Genomic DNA, 22,529 nt, shown 5'->3' with positions numbered 1-22,529 from the left:
TGAAATGTGCTAGGTGCTGGAGCTACTCAGGTCCTGGCTACTCAGGAGGCCGAGATCTGAGGATTGAGATTTGAAACCAGCCCAGGCAAGAAAGTCTGCTGAGCTCTTACCTCCAACTAACACAAAAAAACTGGAAGTGGAACTGTCCACTGGTATTCTTTTTTCTTTCTTTTTTTTTTTTTTTTTTTTTGTGGGTCATGGGGCTTGAACTCAGCCTGGGCGCTGCCCCTGAGCTCTTCAGCTCAAGGCTAACACCCTACCCTCGAGCCAAGCCCCACTTTGCATTTTCTTTTTTTTTTTTTTTTTGCCAGTCCTGGGCTTGGGCTCAGGGTTTGAGCACTGTCCTTGGACTTTCTCAAGGCTAGCATTCTACCACTTGAGCCTCAGCACCACTTCCAGCTTTTTGTTATGTATGTGGGGTACGGAGGAATTGAACCTGGGTCTTCGTGCATGCTAGGCAAGCACGCTACCACTAGGCCAAACTCTCGGCCCCTCCACTTTGCATTTTCTAGAGGTTAATTGGAGATTAAAGTATCAGATCCTTTTGTACCAGAGCTGGCTTTGAACCTTGATCCTCATATCTTAGCTTTCTGAGTAGCTAGGATCACAGATGTGAGCCACCGCACCCGTTTTTTTTGTTTGTTTGTTTGTTTTTGTTTTTGTTTGCCAGTCCTGGGGCTTAAACTCAAGGCTTGAGCACTGTCCTTGAGCTTTCTCATGGCTCAAGATCTACCACTTGAACCACAGCACCATTTCTGACTTTTTCTACGTATGTGCTATAAGTACTCAGACCTAGGTTTTAGTGCATTTAGGCGAGCACTCTACCACTAGGCCAAACTCTCAGTCTCTAGAGTGGTATTCTTATTTATTTTTGTCAGTCATGGGGCTTGTACTCAGAGCTTGGGCTCTGTCCTGGGCTCTTTCACTCAAGTCTATAGCTCTACTACTTCAGCCATGGCTCCACTTGTGGTTTTCTGGTGGTCAATTGGAAGTAAGAGTCTCATAGACTCTCTTGCCTGGTCTGGCTTTGAACCATGATTCTCAGATCTCAGCCTCCTGAACAGCTAGAATTACAAGCTTGAGCCACTAGTGCCCACTGATCAAAAATGCTAAAGGACAGTATTCAGGCCCTCTTCAAGCCCCAGTACTCATTCTTCTCTCTGCCTCTAACACACACACACACACACACACACACACACACACACACACACACAAATAATACAATAAAAACTGAAATCATGCAGAGCAAAGAAACCTCAAATCCTGAAAGCCAGAGGGATATTTCTGCCACAGTCAGCAACTCTTGCAGGAAAACAAAGATTAAAGAAGCAATTAGAGGGTTGAGAGCCCACAGAGTGACGAGAGATTAAGAATGAACCAGCAACAGGTCAGCAAGAAGTCACAGGCCTTCAGAACTAGAGGAGACAGGCTGAGGTGCAGAGCAGTGATACAGCACTTGTCCCGTGTGTGCCAGGCCCTGCTTTCACCCTCATACCCAGACAAGATTCTTCTCCACCCAACAAAGATGGGGACCCAGGGATAGCTAACTGGATTCCCTATTTCCTCACCCCTGAACTATACTATATATAGATATCATATATACGTTAAAAATTTTTGTTTTGGTTTAGTAGTGGTGGCTCATGCTTGTAATCCTGGCTACTCAGAAGGCTGACTTCTGAAAATCACTGTTCAAAGCCAGCCTAGGAGGAAAGTCCACAAGATTCTTATTTCAATTAACTAGTAAAAAAGCCGGAAGTGGAGCTGTTGCTCAAATGGTAGAGCAACAGTCTTGCACAGAAAAAGTGAAGCGCTCAAGCTCTGAATTCAAGCCTCAGTACTCACTGTGGACCCCGCCCCTCCCACACATGATTGGTGTTTCTCGGCATTCAACAAAATGCACATAAACTAAACTGTTAATGAGTTTTATACTTCAAGTACCCACTCATTTGCATTTTTCTGGAATACCATAGAAATGAAATTGAGTACTGTACTCTGTTTCCTTTCTTTTTCTTTTTGAATATTATCATATAGTAGGATTTACAGTATTTTCATATTAAGATTATTTTCATTAGTCAAAAAAATTTTTGTCGAGAACCACGTGTGGTGGCTCATGCCTGAAATCCTGCCTCCCCAGAAGCTGAGATTGGGAGGCTCACAAATCAAGGCCAGCCTAGGCAAAAAAACATGGCAACTTCATATTAACCAACCCCTGTCATTCCAGTTCTATAGCATCATAAATAGAAAGACTGTAGTCCAGTCTCACAAGTCAATCAGACAAGAAGTTTTGAGACTTTATTTTAAACACACACACACACACACACACACACACACGAGTTGGGATATTGCTCAAGTAGCAGAGTGCCTGTTTTACAAGTGCAAGACCTTGAGTTCAAATTCCATATTATTAAAAAAATTGGTATGCTGAGTTTATTTCTTGGGGTATTGCTAAACCCAGGTTAGGAATTGCTTGCATTTCCCAAAAGCTTACTTAAGTCAAACAATCTGGTGTTTTGATGATAATCAGAGGTGATAATCAACTAAACAAAGCCTGACTTCATCTTGAGCTGTAGAAAGCAGATTGAAAGCAAGAGCCTAGGAGATGAGAAAGAAAACAGGAAGGGAGCAAGATAGAGACACCTTAGACAACAGCCTTTACAACTTCTTTTTTCTTGTTTTATTACATGGACTAGCAACTCTAATGCCTAATGAACAGGTTGTAATAGCAAACAACTCTGTTGGTTACCTATCAACTAGAATTTACCATTAAATACAATGTTAACTCTAGGCAGTGGTAGGTAGAATTCCCTCCTGTTCCCAATTTGCAGAGCTCTTTCTTCATGACTGGTGCACAGACTTGTTAAATGCGTTTCTGCCTCTATGAATGGAATCATCATTGGTTTTTCCAATCAATATAATGTGTGACATCATATTCTTCCTGGGTTCTAACTCATTTGCTCATGATTTTTTGTTGTTGTTCGATTTTTGCTGGTACTAGAGTTTGAACCCAGGGTCTGGATCCTGTCCCCTAGCCTTTTATACGCAAGGCGGGTGTTCTGCTCCTTCAACTACAGCTTCACATCTAGATTTTTTTGCTGAAGATAAGACACAAGCTTAGACCACAAGCTAGGCCCTAGTGGATCATACCTGTAGTCCTAGCTACTCAGAAGGCTGAGATCTGAGGATCATTGTTGAAAGCCAGCCTCAGCAAGAAAGTCTGACTTTTTTTGGGGGGGGGTGAGTCATGGAGCTTGAACTCAGCCTGGGTGCTGTCCCTGAGCTCTTCAGCTCAAGGCTAACACCCTAGCCTTGACCCAAGCCCCACTTCCCATTTTCTAGGGGTTAATTGGAGATTAAAGTTTCAGGTCCTTTTGTGCCGGGGCTGGCTTTGAACCTGGATCCTCAGATCTCAACCTTCTGAGTAGCTAGGATAACAGGTGTGAGTCACTGCGCTGCTAGTCTAAGAGACTCTTATCTTTAGTTAACTACCCAAAAGCCAGGAGTAAGCTGTGGCTCAAGTGAGATTCTTGTGCACAAAAGGTTAGGGTCAGCATCCTGGCCCTGAGTTTAAGCCCTAGGACAACAACAAAAAGAATCTTGTGAACTTTTCTGTCAGGGTTCACTTGAACTACAAGCCTCAGATCTTGAGTAGCTAAGATTATGGGTCTGAAACATCAGAGCCCAGGTGATATTTTTTCTCTGTTGCTAGGTTTGATTGTATGTTTTGTAAAGAACTTTATCCATAAACAAGAATATATATTGAATGAATGAATGAATCTAATGGCTTCTTTGATGTGGGATTGCTGGGCCCATGTGAATGGATTTGCCTGTTTTCCTAGACAGTTCCAGACCTTCACTGTGAAAATGTTGTTCCAGTCTTCATTCCCACCAATGTACCCTCCAGGGAACACATGCTTGTACTGTTCATTCATTGCTGCCCAGGGCAGGGACGAGGTACAGTAGCCACAACCACAAAGCTTGCACTCAGCATTGGGGGAACCAGAGGCAGAGAAAAGCATTCCATTTTCCCAGGCAAGCACAGAGAGGATTTAGAGAAGTTAATCCTGTGCTGGCTTGCTACAATTATAGCACAAAGCAGTCAGAAGAGGTCTGTAAGGTCCACTATGAATCTGGCCAGCAGAGGATATGGGGCATCGGAGTGAACAAAAACCACATGTTCAAAGGCCCAGAGACTTGACATGTTCTTCTACCAGTTAACTGTGTGACCTTGGGAAGAATCTGTTCTGCTTAACCACAGAAGGATAACAGGAAGAAGGGAAGCTCATTTAGGTGTGTGGCGCAGCATTTGACTGACAATCCTTTGGAAAAGAAGGAAATCAGAGATGTCATGGAGTTAAGAGCCTCAGCCCCAGCCTCAAACAGCAGCAAAGAAAAAGGCCCTGCTCAGAATCCTAATTAGACAGCATGGCAATATCCTTGCTTAAGCTTCCCTGTGTCTTATCAGTCATCTTCAGCTAAGCTAAATATCAACTTGCCAACTAAACCACGGGATCTAGTAGAACCTAAAGCATGTAGAGACTCACCCTTTTCTTTCCTTCCTTTTTTTTCCCCCCATTTGTCTGGAGCAATACTATCACCAAGCCATATGTTCAGACCTGGAGCAAGTCTGTGCATTCTCTTTCTACACTTGGTTTTACTGTAGAGCAATGGCTGTATTTGTGTTTTGGATGACTGCATCCAGGAGTTGTTTCCAAAGAGTCCTCACAATCAAATACAGATCAGCTGGCTAGCACCCGTGTTTGCTCACACTTCCCCTCCTACTCTAGCCCTCTGTGTTTACACACAGGACATCTAGCAGGTTGGCCTGTCAAGGTGCAGCTTGTAGCAGGTCTGGGAGTCAGGAGACAGATGAGTTCTTGTGTTCTGACCTGGCTCCTCCACAGTGGGACAGAAGTGGCCACGGAGCAGACTAAGGGGCAAAGGGGTGACCTGTGGAAACAGGAAGAAGATTCTTGCTACAATATAGGCCAGACACACAATCTCTAGCAGCAGTGAAGGGAGCACAGGAAAAAGGGGTGGGCGGGCTGGAGAATTTCAAAGGGACTGGCAGGGGGGATGAGAGGAGAGAGCTGGTGTCAGTGGCTGATGCTTGCCATCCTAGCTACTCAGAAAAGGAGGCTGAGATCTGAGGATCCACGTTTGAAGATAGCCAGGAAAGGAACATCTGTGAAACTCCAGTTATTCTCCAAGAAGCAGGGAGGTAGAGGCATGGTTCAAATGATAGAGCCTGGAGAGGAACAAGCTAAGGGAGGGCTCTAGGCTCAGGAATCAAGCTCCAGAATGAGTACCAAAAAAAGAAAGAGAAAATGAAGGAAGAAGGAGAGAGAAAAAAGAGGAGGAAAGAAAGAAAAATGAGAGAAGAGAGAGTCTCAGGAAGTAAGTTTGTGGGCTTGGTGTCTGTACATATACTGTCAGAACCAGGACGGAGTATAGGAGAGGCTGAGGTTTGGGGGAGGGGAAGTTTAATTCCAGACATTCATTCATCCGTTTTTGATCAATACTAGTGGACAGGAACCGTGTCAAGAACAACCTGTGAGGAACAGCCAGGAACCCAACACATTCCAGAGGAGGAAGGACAATTGAAACCAACGAAGTAGCCTCAGAGGCCCAAGCGAGAAACTTCCCCGGTGCCATGGGGTAGAGTTTCCTGCCGACCTCCCTCCACCCCAAAGCCGGGCCTGGAGGTAAGATGCTGACTTGGGGTAAGAAGAGGCTGATTTCCAGGCTGTGTTTGTCGGTGACTCAGGACGTACAAGTGGAGGAGATTGGATCACTCAATCCCGGCTAGAAATCATCAGGAAAGACACCGCGCAAAGAACATGACACAATATACAGTGAACCTAATACCCCTTATCAAAAGATTTAACACATACATAAAGTGACACGGGGGCTGGGAGCGTGGTAGAGTGGTGGTAGAGTGCTAGCCTAGCGTGCACGAAGACCCGGGTTCGAGTCCTCCGTACCGCGCGCACACGCACACGCATGCGCGCGCGCACACACACACACACACACACACACACACACACACACACACACACACGAAAAGCCGGAAGTGGCGCTATGGCTCAAGTGGCGGTTGTTAGCCTTGAGAAAGCTCAAGGACAGTGCTCGGTCCCTGAGTTCAAGCCCCAAAACTGGCAAAAAAAAAAAAAAAAGATACTGGAGCTTAGGCTGTTTATTAGATTAGGAAGCTTGTTTAGTTTTAAGCTGGCGGTGAGGCCACAGGTGGGGGATATAACATGTAATTTGCAGGCTTCTGTCAGTTTCGACTCCATCCACTCGCCGGTCTAGACCGGCTCCACCCAACCAACCGCCCCGGACGGACCCCGCCCCTGCTCTAGCTGTCGCCACGCCCACATCCGCCTGCTGCCCAATAGGCGCACGGGATCTGAGCCCACACCCCTGCCGAGTCCCGCCTCCAGCCGGCGCCGGCGCGTGACGTCACGGCCCGGCCCCCGCCACGTGACTCCGGCGCGCTGGGCTTCGGCTGGCTACGCCGAGCTGGGGCCGCGGAGGTCTGAGAGCGGCGGGCGGCTACGCCGAGCCCGGCGCGGGCGTCTCTGCCCTTGAGCGTGCATGGAGGCATCGCCGGCCGCCTGAGGGCTGCTGGGCGAGCCGACCCGACCTCGTGCATCCCTCGAGCAGAGGCGGCGGCGGGCCGCGGAGTCGGCGCGGCCATGGCGACCGACACTCAGCAGAACAAGAACACCCTGCTTCACCTCTTCGCCGGCGGGTGAGTCTCCGGGCCCGGCCGCGCACCGCCCCGCACCGCCCCGCGTCCCCCCGCGTCCCCGCCAGATCCTCTCCCGGCGAGGCGCCGGTTACCCGCGGGCTCGGCTGCGAGGGGGAGGCGGGCTGGCGGTGGCCCGGGGGTCGAGGCCTCCTCCCGCGCCCAGCCCCCGCCGCGGCCTCCGGGGCCTCGTCTCCCTCTGGGGTGACTGTCCCCAGGACCGGCCTGCCTGGCCTCTGTGGCTCGAGCCGCTCGCTCCCTCCCCGGCCACACCGTCCACCCGGACTCCCCGTGGTTCCGTCCCCGAGACCTACGTCCCCGGGCCCGGGGCCCCCTGGCTGATGGGCCGGGCTGCGTCCACCAGGAATGGCCAGTGGCGATGCGGACGCCTGAGGGAGGCACGAGGTGGCCGCCAGCGAGGCCCCGGACAGAGCTGGGGAACCGCGCTGCCGGCCGCCTGGCCCGCGGCACGTGCGAGGCGCAAATGCGGGGCCTTGGGGGCTGGAGGGCTGGGTGCCGCGGCGGAGGCGCTCGGCGGAGGGGAAGTTGAGTGACGGGAGCGGAAGCCCCTCCCCCAAATGCAAATTAAAATCATCTTCTTGACGCGTCGGTACCGGGGCTTGAAACCAAGGCCTTAGCTTTTTCGCTCACGGCTAGTGCTCTACCATTTGAGCCACGGTTCCACTTCCCCCGTGTTGGTGGCTAATTGTAGATTTGTTGTTTTGTTTTGTTTTTTTCTGCTTGGGCTATTTTTGAACCACGATCCTCAAATCTCAGCCCCCCCCTGGGTAGCTAGAATTACAATGAGTCACCAATGCCCGGTTTGATTTCTTAAATATTAATATTTTCTTTTGTCCCAGTCGGTGGCATCAGATCCTTTTGGCCTTCCAGCTGTTTGGAGAGTTATTTACTGGGGGTGGGGATTGTTGGGCTCCTTTGAGAAGATTGCTTTAATTTGAAGATCTCATGTGCCTGGCATTGCAGTTTTCAAAGGTCAGATGTTTACAGAAAATAGAATTTATTCTGGATTATTATCTTGAGTATTTCAGTTGCAGGTGTACTTTTGAACTGGTGGCTCTAGTTAACTAGTTAGACTTCATTTTCTAATTGTATCCTTTCCTAAGTGTCTATTGGTATTTTTTTTTTCTTTTGCCAGTCCTGAGGCTTGACCTCAGGGCCTGAGCACTGTCCTTGGGCTTTCCTGAAGGCTAGAGCTCTACCACGTGAGCCACAGCACCACTTCTGGCTTTTCTACCTATGTGATATGGAGAAATAGAACCCTGGTCTTCAATGCATGCTAATCAAGCACTGCCACTAGGCCAAACTTCCAGCCCCAAGTGTAGCACTCTTAAGACTGTAGGTTTGTCATTCTTAGGAATTTTAAGCAATCTGCACATATTTTTAATGTCTCACCTCTCTAGTACTAAGAGAGGGTTTTTTTTTTTTTTAATAAATTTGTGTTCGGTGATTTTTTTTTTTTTTTTTTTTTTGCCAGTCCTGACCTTTGACTTCAGGGTCTGGGCACTGTCCTTGGACACTTTTTGCTCAAGGCCAGCGCTCTGCCACTTGGGCCACAGAACCACTTCTGGCTTTTTCTGTTTATGTGGTTATGGGGAAGCGAACCTAGGGTTTTGTGTACGCTAGGCAAGCACTCTACCACACTCTACCACTAGGCTACGCTCCCAGTCCCTGTTCGGTGATTTTTGACTTAAAACAATTCTAAGAAAAGTAGGTTTTTGCTATTCTAAGAAAAGTAGGTTTTTACATTCTCCCCAATATTCTACTCACCTGCTGCTCTGCAGCATCCTGTGTTGCGGCTAGCTTTAATTAATGACCCTGTCTTGAGAAGTCTCCCCTTGAGCCTTGCACAGCGCCCTCTGGCACTTGGGTTCAGGCCTTTCATCTTGTGATGGAGGACAACTGATGTGGGCACCTCTCTTGGAGCCAGACTGCCTGGACTGATTAAGACTGATTAGGGCAGTGCCTGATTAAGTCTTAGGTAGTTCATTAGGGCAAGGCCTGAAGCCCTGGTGTTTAGCAAGCTTTTTCCTGCCTTCATTAGTAGCAGTTGGAATAACTGTTTCATTTGCTATTTTCAGAAAGGATGTTTTCTGATTGGATGTTTAATAATTGGATTATGACCCTTTCATAGCCTGACATTTTGTTTCTCCTGGGGTGGAGCATGAAAAAATAGACAGAATGTACTTAGTAAACAGCAAACCAGTGTCTTATGTAGGGCAGTGGAAGATGTGTTTCTTCTTTGCTCTCAATTTGTGTGTGTGTGTGTGTGTGTGTGTGTCAGTGTCAGTGCTGGAGCTTGAATTCAATGCCTGAGCACTGTCCATTAGCTCTTTTCACTCAAGGCTGGCATTTTATATCACTTGAGCCACAGCTCCAAATTCTGGCTTTTTTATGGTGGTTTAATTGGAGTAAAGAGTCTCATGGATTTTCCTACCAAGGCAGACTTCAGGCTTCCATCCTGGGATCTCAGCCCCCCTGAGTGCTGGCTTAAGGAACATGAGCCACCAACACTTGGCTACTGGCTTAAGTAACCAGTTCTCATGGCTGTTAAATGGATATTGGTCCAGGGTGCTAAATTCAATTCTTTTGAGAATCCTTTTTAAAAAGAAGTTAACTTCCTGTTTTTAAAGTCTGTCACTGTCACAATTCTTTTGTTTATTCAATATCCATGGGAAGATACTATATCAAAATTAACTTTATTTAGGGCCTAGAAAATTAAAACTAAATCAAAATAATTTATAGTACATGTTAGTCAAGCATTGTACCACTGAGCTACATCCTTCCCTTTTTAGTTTGTGTGTGTGTGTGTGTGTGTGTGTGTGTGTGTGTGTGTGTGTTGGTAATGGGGCTTGAGCTCAGGGCCGTGAGCTTTTGTGCTTAAGGCTGGCACTCTACCACTTGAGGCCCAACTCCACTGCTGGCTTTTATAGTGTTTAAAGAGTTTCACGGACTTCCTGGGCTGCCTTCAAATTTCAGTCCTCAGACCTCAGCCCGAGTAGTTAAGATGATAGGTGTGAGTCACTGGAACCCAGCTGTTGTTGCCTTTTAAGCAAAGGACAGGAAAGCTGGCAATGGTGGCTCAAGTCTATAATCCTAGGTTCTTGGGAGGCAGAAATGGTATTCACAGTTCCAGACTAGCCAAGGCATAAAAGTTGGAGAGATCCAGGCGCCCATGGCTCATGCCTGCAATCCAAGCTACTCAAGAGGCTGAGATCTGAGGACTGAGGTTCAAAGCCAATCCAGGCACTAAAGTCACTGAGAATCTTACTTCTAATTAACTACCAGAAAACCAAAAGTGGCTCTGTGGCTCAAGTGGTAGAGCACTAGAGCCTTGAGTTGAAGAGCTCAGGAACAGCACCCAGGCCTAGAGTTCAAGCCTCAAGATCCACCAAAAAAAAAAGTTTAAGAGACTCCCAACTCAACAGGCCTGTCATCCCAGTAACAAAATGAATGGAAAGGCCAGGAGTTTGGCTTAGTGGTAAGAGTGCTTACTTAGCATGCACGAAGACCCGGTTGATTCCTCGGTACCACATACACAGAAAGAACCGGAAGTGGTGTTGTGGCTCAAGTAGTATATCACTAGCCTTGAGTTCAAGCCCCAGGACTGGCAAAAAAAGAAAAAGAAAAAAACAAGAATGGGAAGATGGATGTCCAGGTTTACAGAGGCATAAAGTATGAAATGAGATCCTCATTTCATAAATAAAATATCTACCATAGAAAGAGACTGGAGTAGAGTAAGTATAAAGCCCTCCGTTCAAACTGCAGTAGCTGCCATGAAGAAAAATCAACAGCTAAAAATAAGCACTTTAGAAAAGATTTTGTTCAGGCCTGGGAGCATAGCCTAGTGGTAGAGGGCTGGCTTAGCAGGCATGAAGCCCTAGGTTCGATTCCTCTGTACCACATACTCAGAAAAGGCTGGAAGAGGTAAAGATTTTTGTGCTTGGTTGTATATGTATACCAAATGTAATTTCGTATTCATTTAAAAATTAGACTTGGAGATGGGGGGGAGGGAAATGGGTACCAAGACATGTGAAAGGGTATCAATGTATGTGAATTAATGCACCTTCCGTCTAGCAAATATGTAACCCTTTTACTAATTACAATAAAAAAATAAAAAAACAAATAAAAAAATTAGACTTGTTCTTTCAATTGCTTTTTTCCTAAGTTTATATTAACTTTTAGTATTATGGAGGCAAGTTATTTCTTTTTTTTTTTTTTTTTTGCCAGTCCTGGGCTTGAGCTCAGGGCCTGAGCACTAACCTTGGACTTTCTCAAGGCTAGAGCTCTACCACTTGAGCCTCAGCACCACTTCCGGCTTTTTTCTATGTATGTGGTACCGAGGAATCAAACCCGGGTCTTCATGCATGCTAGGCAAGCACTTTAACCACTAGGCCAAACTCTTGGCCAAGGCAAGTTAATCTACTTTTTAGTGCCAGAGAGAGCAATAAGGCAGGCGAATTAAGTTTCTAAGCCCAGTGGTTGGAGTTTGTTCTAGTAATTAATTCATTAATTAGTTTTTGTCGGTCATGGATGGGTCTTGAACTCAGGGCCTGGTATTGTTCCTGAGCTCTGTTTGATCAAGGCCACTTTCCAGAGGTAAGAGTCTTACTTTTCTGCCCATGCTGGCTTTGAACTGTGATCCTCAGATCTCAGCCTTCTCAGTAGCTTCTGTCATTGCTACTTTTTGCCATCATAAATAATTGGATACCCTTATATATACCCATGCTTATGGGTTTGTTTTAGGTGTTGTGCTGGTGCTGTGGCTTAAACTCAAGGCATGGATGCTATCCCTAGGTTTTTTGATGAAGGCTGGCCCCTCTAACTTTTGAGCCACAGCTCCACTTCTAGCTTTTTTTCTTTTTTTATTGGCCAGTTCTGGGCTTGGGCTCGGCCTGAGCACTGTCCTTGGACTTTGTCAAAGCCAGAGCTCTACCACTTGAGCCACAGCACCACTTTTGGCTCTTTCCTATGTATGTGGTTCTGAGGAATCAAACCCGGGTCTTCGTGCTTGCTAGGCAAGCACTAGGCTAAACTCCCAGCCCCCACTTCTAGCTTTTTACTGGTTATTGAAACTAAGTCTCCAGTAGGATTACAGGTGACTGTTGCCATCTTTGTATTTATTGATTTGTTTGCATACGTCAGCAGATCTGCCTTTGTTAATTCAAAACATTAAATTTTTTTTTGTCAGTCCTGGGGCTTGAACTCGGGGCCTGGGCACTGCCCTTGGGCTTTCTCAAGGCTAGTGCACTGCCACTTGAACCACAGCACCACTTTTGGCTTTTTCTGTGTATGTGGTTCTGAGGAATGGAACCCAGAGCTTCATGCGTGCTAGGCAAGCACTCTACCACTACACTATGCTCCCAGCCCCAATTCAAAACATTTTCAAGGCTTTTCACCTGGCCCATCTTTCTTCCATAGCTGTGAAATAATAGTCTTGCCCAAACAAGAATCACGCCCATGTATTATTTTTGCCTAATTGATCAAGCCAACTGGATTGTTTTTGCATAACTAATCAAACCAACCATTCCTTTTCTGCCGTTCGATTGATCTAGGTGGCCCTTGTTCGTGTGGGTCCAGTTTGCTTTCACAGGCCCTGAGATGGGAGCCTGCTTCCGAGATTGACAAGCAATACTAGATGCTTTGGGTCTTATTTTTTTTTTTTTTTTTTTGCCAGTCCTGGGCTTGAGCTCAGGGCCTGAGCACTGTCCTTGGACTTTCTCAAGGCTAGAGCTCTACCACTTGAGCCTTAGCAACACTTCTGGCTTTTTTCTATACATGTGGTACCAAGGAATCGAACCCGGGTCTTCGTGCATGCTAGGCAAGCACTCTACCACTAGGCCAAACTCCCAGCCCCTGGGTCTTATTTTTGTGCCCTGTTTTTGTCCTACTTACACTTAGTTTTTAATTTTTTTAATTTTTATTGTTGCTGGTCCTGGGACTTAAACTCACGGCTGAGCACTGTCCCTAAACCCTTTTTGTTTTGTTCAAAACTAGCACCATACCAATTGAGCCATAGTTCCACCACCATACATTTTCTTGTTGCTTAAGTATGTGTATGTGAATGCGCATAGATTCTGGGGCTTGAACTCAGAACTTTCTGCTGCTCTCCCTTAGCTTTTTCTACCTAAAGGTAATATCCTATCACTTCAACCATAGCTCCATTTGTGGCATTTTGCTGGTTAATTGGAGAGAATAATCTCATGGATTTTTCCTGCCTAGGCTGGCTTTGAACCCAGTCTTCAGATCTTAGCCTTCTTCATAGTTAGGATTATAAGCATGAGCCACTGGCACCCATCTGTAAATTGACTTTAATGTATTCATATATATGACAAGTAGTTTTAATTTTTTCGTGGTATTTAGATGGAAAATTCCCAGTAGGGTGGATGTTTCAGCAGGTTGCAGCCAGTGGTGGCTTTCCCCAGATCATCTCAAGCCACACAGGCTCAGTATTTGAGTGAATCTTACATAAGGGTGTGGATTGCTGTGACCTATGTTGTCCCTAATAAAGAGAAGCAGTTACAAATTTGGTTCCATGTTGAGATGTGCTGAAACTATAGTGGAATGAGGTAATGTTTGAGTTTGCCTATTTGTAAAAGATATGATTCTCTTCCAGTTCAGACAGTGCTAGAATTTTTATTCATTTGGGGTGTTATTTAAAATTTTCTTTTCAAGTATATATACAGTGAAAGAGTAGAAACCAGTCTACTTCCAGCTGGGTAGAGATTCTTAAAATAAATAACATATTGGTTTTGGTGGCTAGTGTGATAACTATATGCACAGAAAACAGGTTCCTGTTGAAAACAAAATTAAAACTTTTTTCTTGGTTATTTGAAATTCAGACATGAAATGTACAAATCTTATATGCATAACTAAAAATTTTGTGTAGCTTTGTGATCATATAAAAATGGTAGGAAAATCTAGGCTCTATTTAGTAGTGTTACAAAACTGGAGGAGAGGTGCTTAAGTCGGGGGAAGGGTATGGGGGGGAGGGTGTGTGCGGGGGAGGGCGGAATGGAGGAAGTGCCATGTGAATCTAAAATGATAAAAGATTACCAGTGCCTTGTGTAATCACCACAAGACTCCAGTTCTGGAAAGGAAGAATGAGAAAGGGGAGGGGTATATTTTTATGCATCAGGGAACTAGTAACAAAGGCAAACATTGAAGAATCTCCATTATAGATTATTTAGAAAATTAGGTAAAGAGACCAAAGCAAAACTGTCCCCTGCCACTGCTCCTAGCCGTATAATTTATCTGTTCTCATGGCCATTCTATTACTGTTGTCAAGTCTTTCTGATGTTCACTCTAAACAGAATGTCCCTAGACAAATTTCCCTGGGCTTTGGCATCCATTATTAGAGCAGTGTTGTCCTGGGAATGAAAGGAAATTAATATCCATAAGTTTCTTCATAGCTACTAGAAATAGAAAACTGCAAATTGTGTGGGAAAATATGATAAAACTCACTAAACACTTTCTTAGGATTTAGGTATATATTTTTTCCTTTTTTGACAGTCCTGAGGCTTGAACTCAGGGCCTGGGCATTGTCCCAAACTTCTTTTGCTCAAGGCTAGTACTTTACCACTTGAGCCGCAGAACAGATCCCCTTCCAGCATGGACCCAAGCTTTTTTTTTTTTTTTTTTTTTTGTGAGTCACGGGGCTTGAACTCCATGAGCGCTGTCCCTGAGCTCTTCAGCTCAAGGCTAGCCCTTGAGTCACAGCCCCATTTCTGGTTTTCTAGTGGTTAACTGGAGATAAGTCAGGGACTTTTTGTTTTATTTTATTATTACCTTTTGCCAGTCCTGGGCTTGAGCTCAGGGCCTGAGCACTGTCCTTGGACTTTCTCAAGGCTAGAGCTCTACATTTGGTACTGAGGAATTGAACCCAGGTCTTTGTGCATGCTAGGCAAGCACTCTACCATTAGGCCAAATTCTCGGCCCAAGAGTCAGGGACCTGGGCTGGCTTTGAACTTCGATCCTCAGATCTGAGCCTCCTAAGTATGTAGGTTTACAGAGTCACCGCACCCGGCTTCCTTGAGCCTTTTTGTGCTCAAGGCTTTACCTCCACCATTTTGCCACAGCTCCACTTGTAGCTTTCCAGTAGTTAACTGGAAATAAGCGTCTCAGAAACTTTCTTGCCCAGGCTGCTTTTGAACTGTGATCCTCAGATTTCAGCCTCCTGAGTAGCTAGGATTACAAGCTCCAGGACAGAGCTATTGGAACAGCTGTGTAGTGTCTCTGTGGATTCCATCTGCAAATACTCTACCTCCCAGTACTGGTCCCTCCTTGACTTGGGATGGTTTCCAGCAGTCATCTTGTGTCAACCCTCCCCACCCCCTCACCTTCACACTCACACACACACACACGCACGCACACTGAATACACCTAGAGTCACCATCACTGATGAATCTGGACACGCACTAATCTCCAGTCATTGCTTCCAAGGGAAGTATGCTGAGTGTTGTCAGATCACAATGCCCTAGAATTATGTTGGCTAGAATTACGTTGATGGGGTTAAGTGACTGAGTTAAAATAAAGAATGGCTTGCTCCGTTCATGCTGTGTGGACTAAGGAGGGAGAAGAGATGCATGCTGGGAGGTGGCCAGCTGTGCCGCCTCTTTGATGCTTCCAGATATTTTGTTCATTGGATTGGTCTGGAGAAGCAGCTTAATTGTGTCCAGGCCTCTCCCCTCCCTGTCCCAGGCCCAGAGAATCCCAAAGGGAAGGGTAGAAAAAAAGACAGAACAGACCAAGTTCCCTCAAGCCACATATTTGGCTGGGAATAGTAGAGGAGAATTTTGAAGCAGATTTGAGTTTGAAGTTTTCAGTGGGTCTGCCCTTGATGTATTAACAGGAAGGAAGGATTCAAAAGGGCAAAACTAGAAGACAGTGATGGGTGGGATGCTGACAACATAACCAGTGTATTACCTTTTTGAACTGAGACATGAAAAGAGGTAGACACAGCACAGTCCTGTGGTTGAACCACTTTATCTTGGCAAACTAACCAAGGTTAGGAAGTAGGTGGCGGTCATATTAGAATATTAGGGGGTGTCCAGAACAGTTTCATTCCTGTAGAGAATGTAATGTACAATTTTCAGTGCTCTGGAACTAAATATATTCAGAAAAACTTTAATATATATATATATATTTTTTTTTTTTTTTTTGCCAGTCCAAGAGCTTGGACTCTTGACCTGGTTGCTGTCCTTTTTGTTCACAGCTAGCTCCCTACCACTTGAGCCACAGAGCCACTTCTGGCTTTTCCTGTTTATGTGGTACTAGACAAACATTCTACTAAGTCACATTCCCAGCCCCGAATTTTTTTTTTTGTCAGTCATGAGGCTTGAACTCTAGGCCTAGGTGCTGTCCTTGAGCTCTTTTCAGCTCAAGGCTAGCACTCTACCACTGGAGCCACAGAGCCACTTTTTTTCTGTTCGTTAGTTGGAAATGAGAGTCTCACAGACTTTTGTACCTAGGCTGGTTTTGAACAGTGATCCTCAGATCTCTCCTGAGTAGCTAGGATTACCCAGCTCTGGTTAATTTTTTTATGCAGGGGTCAAATTCCTGATGTCAAGCGTGCTTAAGCATGTGCCACATTACCACCTTTTTTTTTTTCCCAGTCCTGGGCTTGAGCTCAGGGCCTTAGCACTGTCCTTGGACTTTCTCAAGGCTAGAGTTCTACCACTTGAGCCTCAGCACCACTTCCAGCTTTTTTCTATGTATGTGGTACCAAGGAATTGAACCCAGCTCTTCATGCATGCTAGGCAAGCACTCTACCACTAGGCTAAACTCCCGACCCACATTACCACCTTTTATGATGAAATATGTTTAGAGGCCAATCTAGACAAGTCAATATTTTATATTTGCAGTTCCTTCTCAACTAATGGCATCCTTGTCCAGTTTGGTTGGTTCATAAAGAAGGAAAATGGAGTTCAGCTGAAAGATACTTTGGAAGTTTTATAGTGCACCTTGTTTTCTTTTGATGACCGTGGTAGATTTGTGTCTTATGCAGCTTAAGACCAGAACATCCTTTGAATAGTTCTCTTTGGGGAAGGGGCTTGCCTAATGATTAGTCATGTAGTCTTAATAATAGCAGCCTGTAGTATTGTGAGGTCTGCTGTGACACACTGATGTGGCACTCTCTTTACCTTGTGTGAAGAACACCCCAGTCTGGGATTGCCCAGCTCATGCACTAGGAAGGGTTTGGAAGTGCAGACCTTGAGTGCCCTCCCTTCCCTTCTGCCGGAAGTCACAGTGCAGAGCCTGGAAAGGAAAACATGAGGGAGGGAGGCAGAGAAGGACGCCACCGCCCACAGTTCTCAAAGAGCTCTCTGCTGGGAGGGCAGCTTTGGTTGGACTGGTGCTCCTTCCCTAACTGCCTTCACATGCCGCCAAAGTAATGAGTACACTTGACAGGGACAAATCCAAGGTGGTTGACCTGTGTCCTCTCTGGACTTGGTGCTTTCTGATGAAATAATTTACCCTGGATTTGTTTTGATGATTTGGAGTTATTTTATTGACCATCAAAAGATTTCAAATAATTTTTTCTTTGCAGCAGATAGTGTTTTCAATTTTATTTGTTGTTATTATTATTATTATTATTATTATTAGGTAAATTCTGGGCTTTAGCTCAGGGCCTGAGCACTGTCCTTGGACTTTCTCAAGGCTAGAGCTCTACCACTTGAGTCTTAGCATCACTTCTGGCTTTTTTTCTATGTACGTGGTACCGAGGAATTGAACCCTGGTCTTCATGCATGCGAGGCAAGCACTCTACCACTAGGCCAAACCTCCGGCCCTTGTTTCCAATATTTTTGAATGTTACAGTTTTTCAGAATGTGGTTACTAACTGTAATGTGTACAAAGAAGCAGGATAAAATTCTATTTTGCATCTTTTTTTTTTTTTTTTTACCAGTCCTAGGGCTTGAACTCAGGGCGTGACCATTGTTCTTGGGCTTTTCCTCAAGGCTAGTGCTCTACCACTTGAGCCACAGCATCATTTCTGGATTTTCTGTGTATGTGGTACTGAGAAATCCAAACCCCGGGTCTTCGTGCATGCTAGGCAAGCACTCTACCACTAGACCAAACTCCTGGCCCTCTTTTTTGTGTGTGTGTGATGCATTCTCGCTATATACTGTTCTTTATACATTCTGGTGCTTAAATGACACTTTTTTTCATGATGAAAAATACATTAAGCCCAAAAGCTATAAGAAGACACAGGTTTTAGAGACAGAGGGCTCTCCATATGTATTTTGGCTTAAATACTAGTCACTGAGATCTGGGTCTCGGTGTAGTCTCAGGACCATCAGTTTCCACTGTATAAAACATGGGTTCTTTGCTGCCGTCCCTTCTTTCAGTCTGTATCAGAATCCAGTAAACCATTTTTGTGATTGATGTAATGAGTAATAACTTCATTTTAATAACAAAAAAAATCCCTGCTACTCAGGAGGTTGGAAGCAGAAAAGATCATGAATTTGAGGCCTGCCCTCCCAAGGTTAATGAGATCTTATTTCAAAACACAAAATTAAAAGGGCTAGCATCATACATATGTCAAGGGTGTCTAGTAGGCACCTAGCCTGAAGTTCAGTCCCTAGTCCCTGATACCTCAAAAAGAAATATTTAAGAGGTCAAGTAAAGAGTATTTCATAATTCAGATAATTTCTCCGTGAATATGTTGTGAAAGTACTGGAGTGAATTTGTGAAAGACAGAGTAATGGAATATAGCATTTGATCATTTGGTCAGTTGTAAATGAGGGAACCACAAAGACTTCATCCTAGAGAGGAAAAGTTGGGACTAGGAGTTTGGCCTAGTGCTAGAGTGCCTGCCTAGCCTGCACAAAGACCTGGGTTGACTCCTTAGCACCACATGTTCAGAAAAAGCCAAAAGTGGTGCTGTGGCTCAAGTGGTAGCTCACTAGCCTTGAGACAGTGCTCAGGCCCTGAGTGCAAGCCCCAAGATAGGCCAAAAGGATAAAAAAGAGTTGGTTTTCTTTTTCTGGTGGGCAGATGTGATAGTGGGATTTTTTACATTGGTTATTTTCAGGATTGGGTCTTGCTTTATACCCAGGCCAGTCTGGACTTTGATCCTCCTGTTTGTGCTCTTTCCCCATAGCTCAGGATGCCACATGAAAGTCATGTGTCATTGACACATAGCTCAGCCATTGATTTGGCGTTGAATCTTTATCCCTCCCCACGTCATCTCCATCTCTCAGATACACAAGATTCTAGGCTTCAGCCACATCCCCATCTGTACGCTCTAATTTTCAGAGGGATCCAAATTAGCTTTTCATATAAGGGTCTGTATCTGATAAATATGGATGTTCAAAATAGCGATATTACTTGAATACTTGTCTTGGGTGTGCAAAGATGCATTTTCTAGAACATTCAGAACAGTGTAGCTCAGATTAGAAATGACAGGTGTCCAATGCTGCTATAGCAGGATGGTACAGTGAAGTAGCTGTCTATGCTGACTGTCTATGCTGACAGAATTTCAACTGATTTTTTTTTGGGGGGGGTCAATTCTAGGGCTTGAACTCAGGGCCTGAGCACTGTACCTGGGCTTTCCTTAAAGCTAGCACTCTACCACTTGAGCCGCAGCATCACGTCCAGCTTTTTCGGTATATGTGGTACCGAGGAATCAAACCCAGGGCTTCGAGCATGATAGGCAAACACTGTATCACTAGGCCATGCTCCTGGCCCTCAACTGCTTTTTAACCTGGCTTGTATTACAATTCTTCACTGAATGGGCACATACTCTTTTTTTTGGAGAGAGAAACAATCTTGGATTCATCTTGTACTGGCGTGGAGGGAGGGTCCAGTCACCTTCTGATCACACTGTGATGTCTTCTTACAGGTGCGGGGGCACAGTTGGTGCTATTTTCACTTGTCCACTGGAAGTCATTAAGACTAGGTTGCAGTCTTCGAGACTAGCCCTCCGGACAGTCTATTATCCTCAGGTTCATCTGGGGACCATTAGTGGAGCTGGGATGGTGAGACCAACATCTGTGACCCCAGGACTCTTGCAAGTTCTGAAGTAAGTCAGCCCTCATTTACCCAGCCCCTTTCCTTCCTGCCACCACCTCCCCACTGCCAATCCAGAATGGCTCTCAAAGCCCAACAGGGAATGGGCACTATTTGCATAGTCTTGTTCTCAGTTTGAGAAAGGGTTCTTTGAATCCTGCCCTTGCCTCCTGGGGGAAGGGGGTCTGCTGTGTCATCAGGGCCAGTGACTAGACTGCAACTGCAAGGCCACTGAAACCTGTATTTAAACCTGCATTGAATCAAATTGTTGCTGATGCTCACATCTTTAAGGGTGAAAAAGAGGGTAGCAGAGAAAAATTGTACGTGTCAGATGTGGGTTGTATTTTAAAGATGAATATAGACATGAGGATTTTTTGTTGTTGTTTGTTTGTTTGTTTGGTGCCACTCCTGGGGCTTGAACTTAGGACCTGGGAGCTGTTCCTGAGCTTTTGTGCACAAGGCTAGCACTCTCACTTGAGCCACAGCTCTACTTCCGGCTTTTGTTTTTTTTTTTGCCAGTCCTGGGGCGTGAACTCAGAGCCTGAGTACTGTCCTTAGGCTTTCCCAAGGCTAGAGCTCTACCACTTGAGCCACAGCACTGCTTCTGACTGTTTCTATATATTTGGTACAAAGGGATCAAACCCGGTCTTCGGGTATGCTAGGCAAGCACTCTGCCACTAGGCCAAACTCCCAGCCTTTTATTTTTTTTTGGCTCTTAATTGAAGATAAGAATCTCATAGACTTTCCTGCCCTGGTTGTCTTTGAACCATAATCCTCAGATTTCAACCTCCAGAGTAGCTAGGATTATAGGTGTGAACCATTGGTGCCCAGCTGTTCGTTCTAACCTGAAAATAATAGAAAAGGCTTTGTTTTTCATCTAAGATACCTATTCGGTTTTTTTGTTTGTTTGGTTTTTGTTTTGTTTTTTGTTTTGTTTATAGTCATAGAACTTGAACTCTGGACCTGGGTGCTGTCCCTAAGTTCTTCACCTTAAGGCTAGTACTCTGCTACTTTAAGCCCTAGCACCACTTCCAGTTTTCTGGTGGTTAGTTGGAGATAAGAGTCTCATGTGCCTGGCTGGCTTTGAACTGTGATCTTCAAATCTCAGGCTCCTGAGTAACTAGGATTATAGGCATAGCCACTGACGCCTGGCCCTACTCATTTTTACTGCAGAAAAATCTGGTTTATCAGGCTCTAAGCTTAAGGAAAAATTAATTGAGAAGAACGTTTTTACCTGATGTTTAGCTTACAAACTGTGCTTATACTTGTCTTCTTTCTTCTTTTTTGCAGACAAGGCCTTACTATGTAGCCCAAGCTGGCCTCTTAACTGGATATTCTGCTTCTGTCTCCCAGGTGCTGGGATTATAGGCGGTACCAGGATTCCTAGCAGGGCATATACTTTTTGTTGTTGGTGGTGGTGGTGGTCATGGGGCTTGAACTCAGCCTGGGCACTGTCCCTGAGCTCTTCAGCTCTTCAGCTCGAGGCTGCCACCCACCCTTGAGCCAAGCCTCATTTCCGTTTTTTTTTCTAGAGTAGTTTGGAGATAGGAGTCTCAGGTCCTTTTGTGGGTGGGCTGACTTTAAGCCTTGATCCTCAGATCTCAGTCTCCTGAGTAGTTAGTATTACAGGCGTGAGCCACCAAGAGCCACCACACCCTGGCAGGGCATATGCTTTTTTAAAGAGATAATAAATGACAGTTACTCATTGTGATACTTGGGCCTCTGAAAGTGATCTTGGGCAAAAGATGGGTTTAAGAGAGACATCACCAGCCAGGAGCTGGTGGCCCATACATGTAATCCTAGCTACTCAGGAAGCTAAAATCTGAGGATCACGGTTCAAAGTCAGCCAGGTCAGAAAAGTTGGTGAGATTTTTTTTTTTTTTTTTTTGGTCGTGGGACATGAACTCTGGGCCTGGGCATTGTCCCTGATCTCTTCAGCTCAAGGCTACTGCCCTACCCCTTGAGCCATAGATAGCACCACTTTGCACCACTTCCGGTTTTCTAGTGGTTAATTGGAGATAGTCTCACAGACTTTAGTGCCCAGTCTGGCTTTGAACCATGATCCTCAGATCTCAGCCTCCTCAGTAGCTAGGATTACAGGCATGGTGGCCCATGCCTGGCTAAATCAGTGAGATTCTTATTTTCAATTAGCCAACAGAAAACTGGAAGTAGAACTTTGGCTCTAAGTGGTAGAGTGCTAGCCTTGAACAAAAATACTCAAGGATGGCACCCAGGCCCTGACTGACAAAAGACATCGCTGTTGATCTACATAGACATTTAGTTTGGAAATGTTAGAAAAAGAGAAAATAGTGGAGATGCTGAGCAACCGCACTCTCAGCACCTTGGGCAGAGCTCAGGCATTGCCACAAGCCACATGTCTCTGAGAAGGCATCTAGCTTTCTGAGCAGAACTGGATGCCACTACCAGCTGCTGAGACCAGGCTCCAAATGAGTCAGAAACTCACTAGGGAAAAGGAGGCTTTATCTCCAGAAGAGCCCAGGAGATTCCCTCTGAGACGGAAGTGGGTGGAACTAACTCCAAAGGGCCGTGGGAGACAGGCAGATGTTTGTTCATTCTGGTTGTGTGTGTGTGTGTCTCCACTGCCAATGAGGCTAACTTTATTACAGTGTAAACCACACGAGAGGGGGAAAAAACAGTCCATCTTTTAAAATGTGGGGAAAACTTCCACACCACACAAAATACTTCCATTGTCCACAATAGCATTCATTAGTTTGTCCAGCCAGATCTACAA

General features: G+C 45.4%; 1 protein-coding gene across 2 annotated transcripts in view; it reads left to right on the top strand.

The window, feature by feature from the left end:
* The first annotated feature begins 6,493 nt into the window (after positions 1-6,493).
* Positions 6,494-22,529, top strand: part of Slc25a33 (solute carrier family 25 member 33) — a 34,065-nt gene continuing 18,029 nt past the window's right edge. The window contains exons 1-2 of one of the 2 annotated variants that reach the window (XM_090335885.1): positions 6,494-6,751; positions 19,611-19,790. In XM_090335885.1, the coding sequence (XP_090192011.1) occupies positions 6,696-6,751; positions 19,611-19,790 (236 nt within the window). In that variant the 5' untranslated portion in view covers positions 6,494-6,695. Of the gene's footprint in view, positions 6,752-19,015; positions 19,054-19,610; positions 19,791-22,529 lie in introns of those variants that run through there. The other variant, XM_090335886.1, reaches the window with a different exon arrangement.

The sequence above is a fragment of the Megascapheus bottae genome, chromosome 6 (genome assembly GCF_031878675.1).
Source record: "Megascapheus bottae isolate mThoBot1 chromosome 6, mThoBot2.hap1, whole genome shotgun sequence".
In the NCBI taxonomy this organism is placed as follows: domain Eukaryota; kingdom Metazoa; phylum Chordata; class Mammalia; order Rodentia; family Geomyidae; genus Megascapheus; species Megascapheus bottae.
The sequence above is the reverse complement of the archived record's forward strand: the minus strand, read 5'-3'. Positions and strand labels throughout refer to the sequence as shown.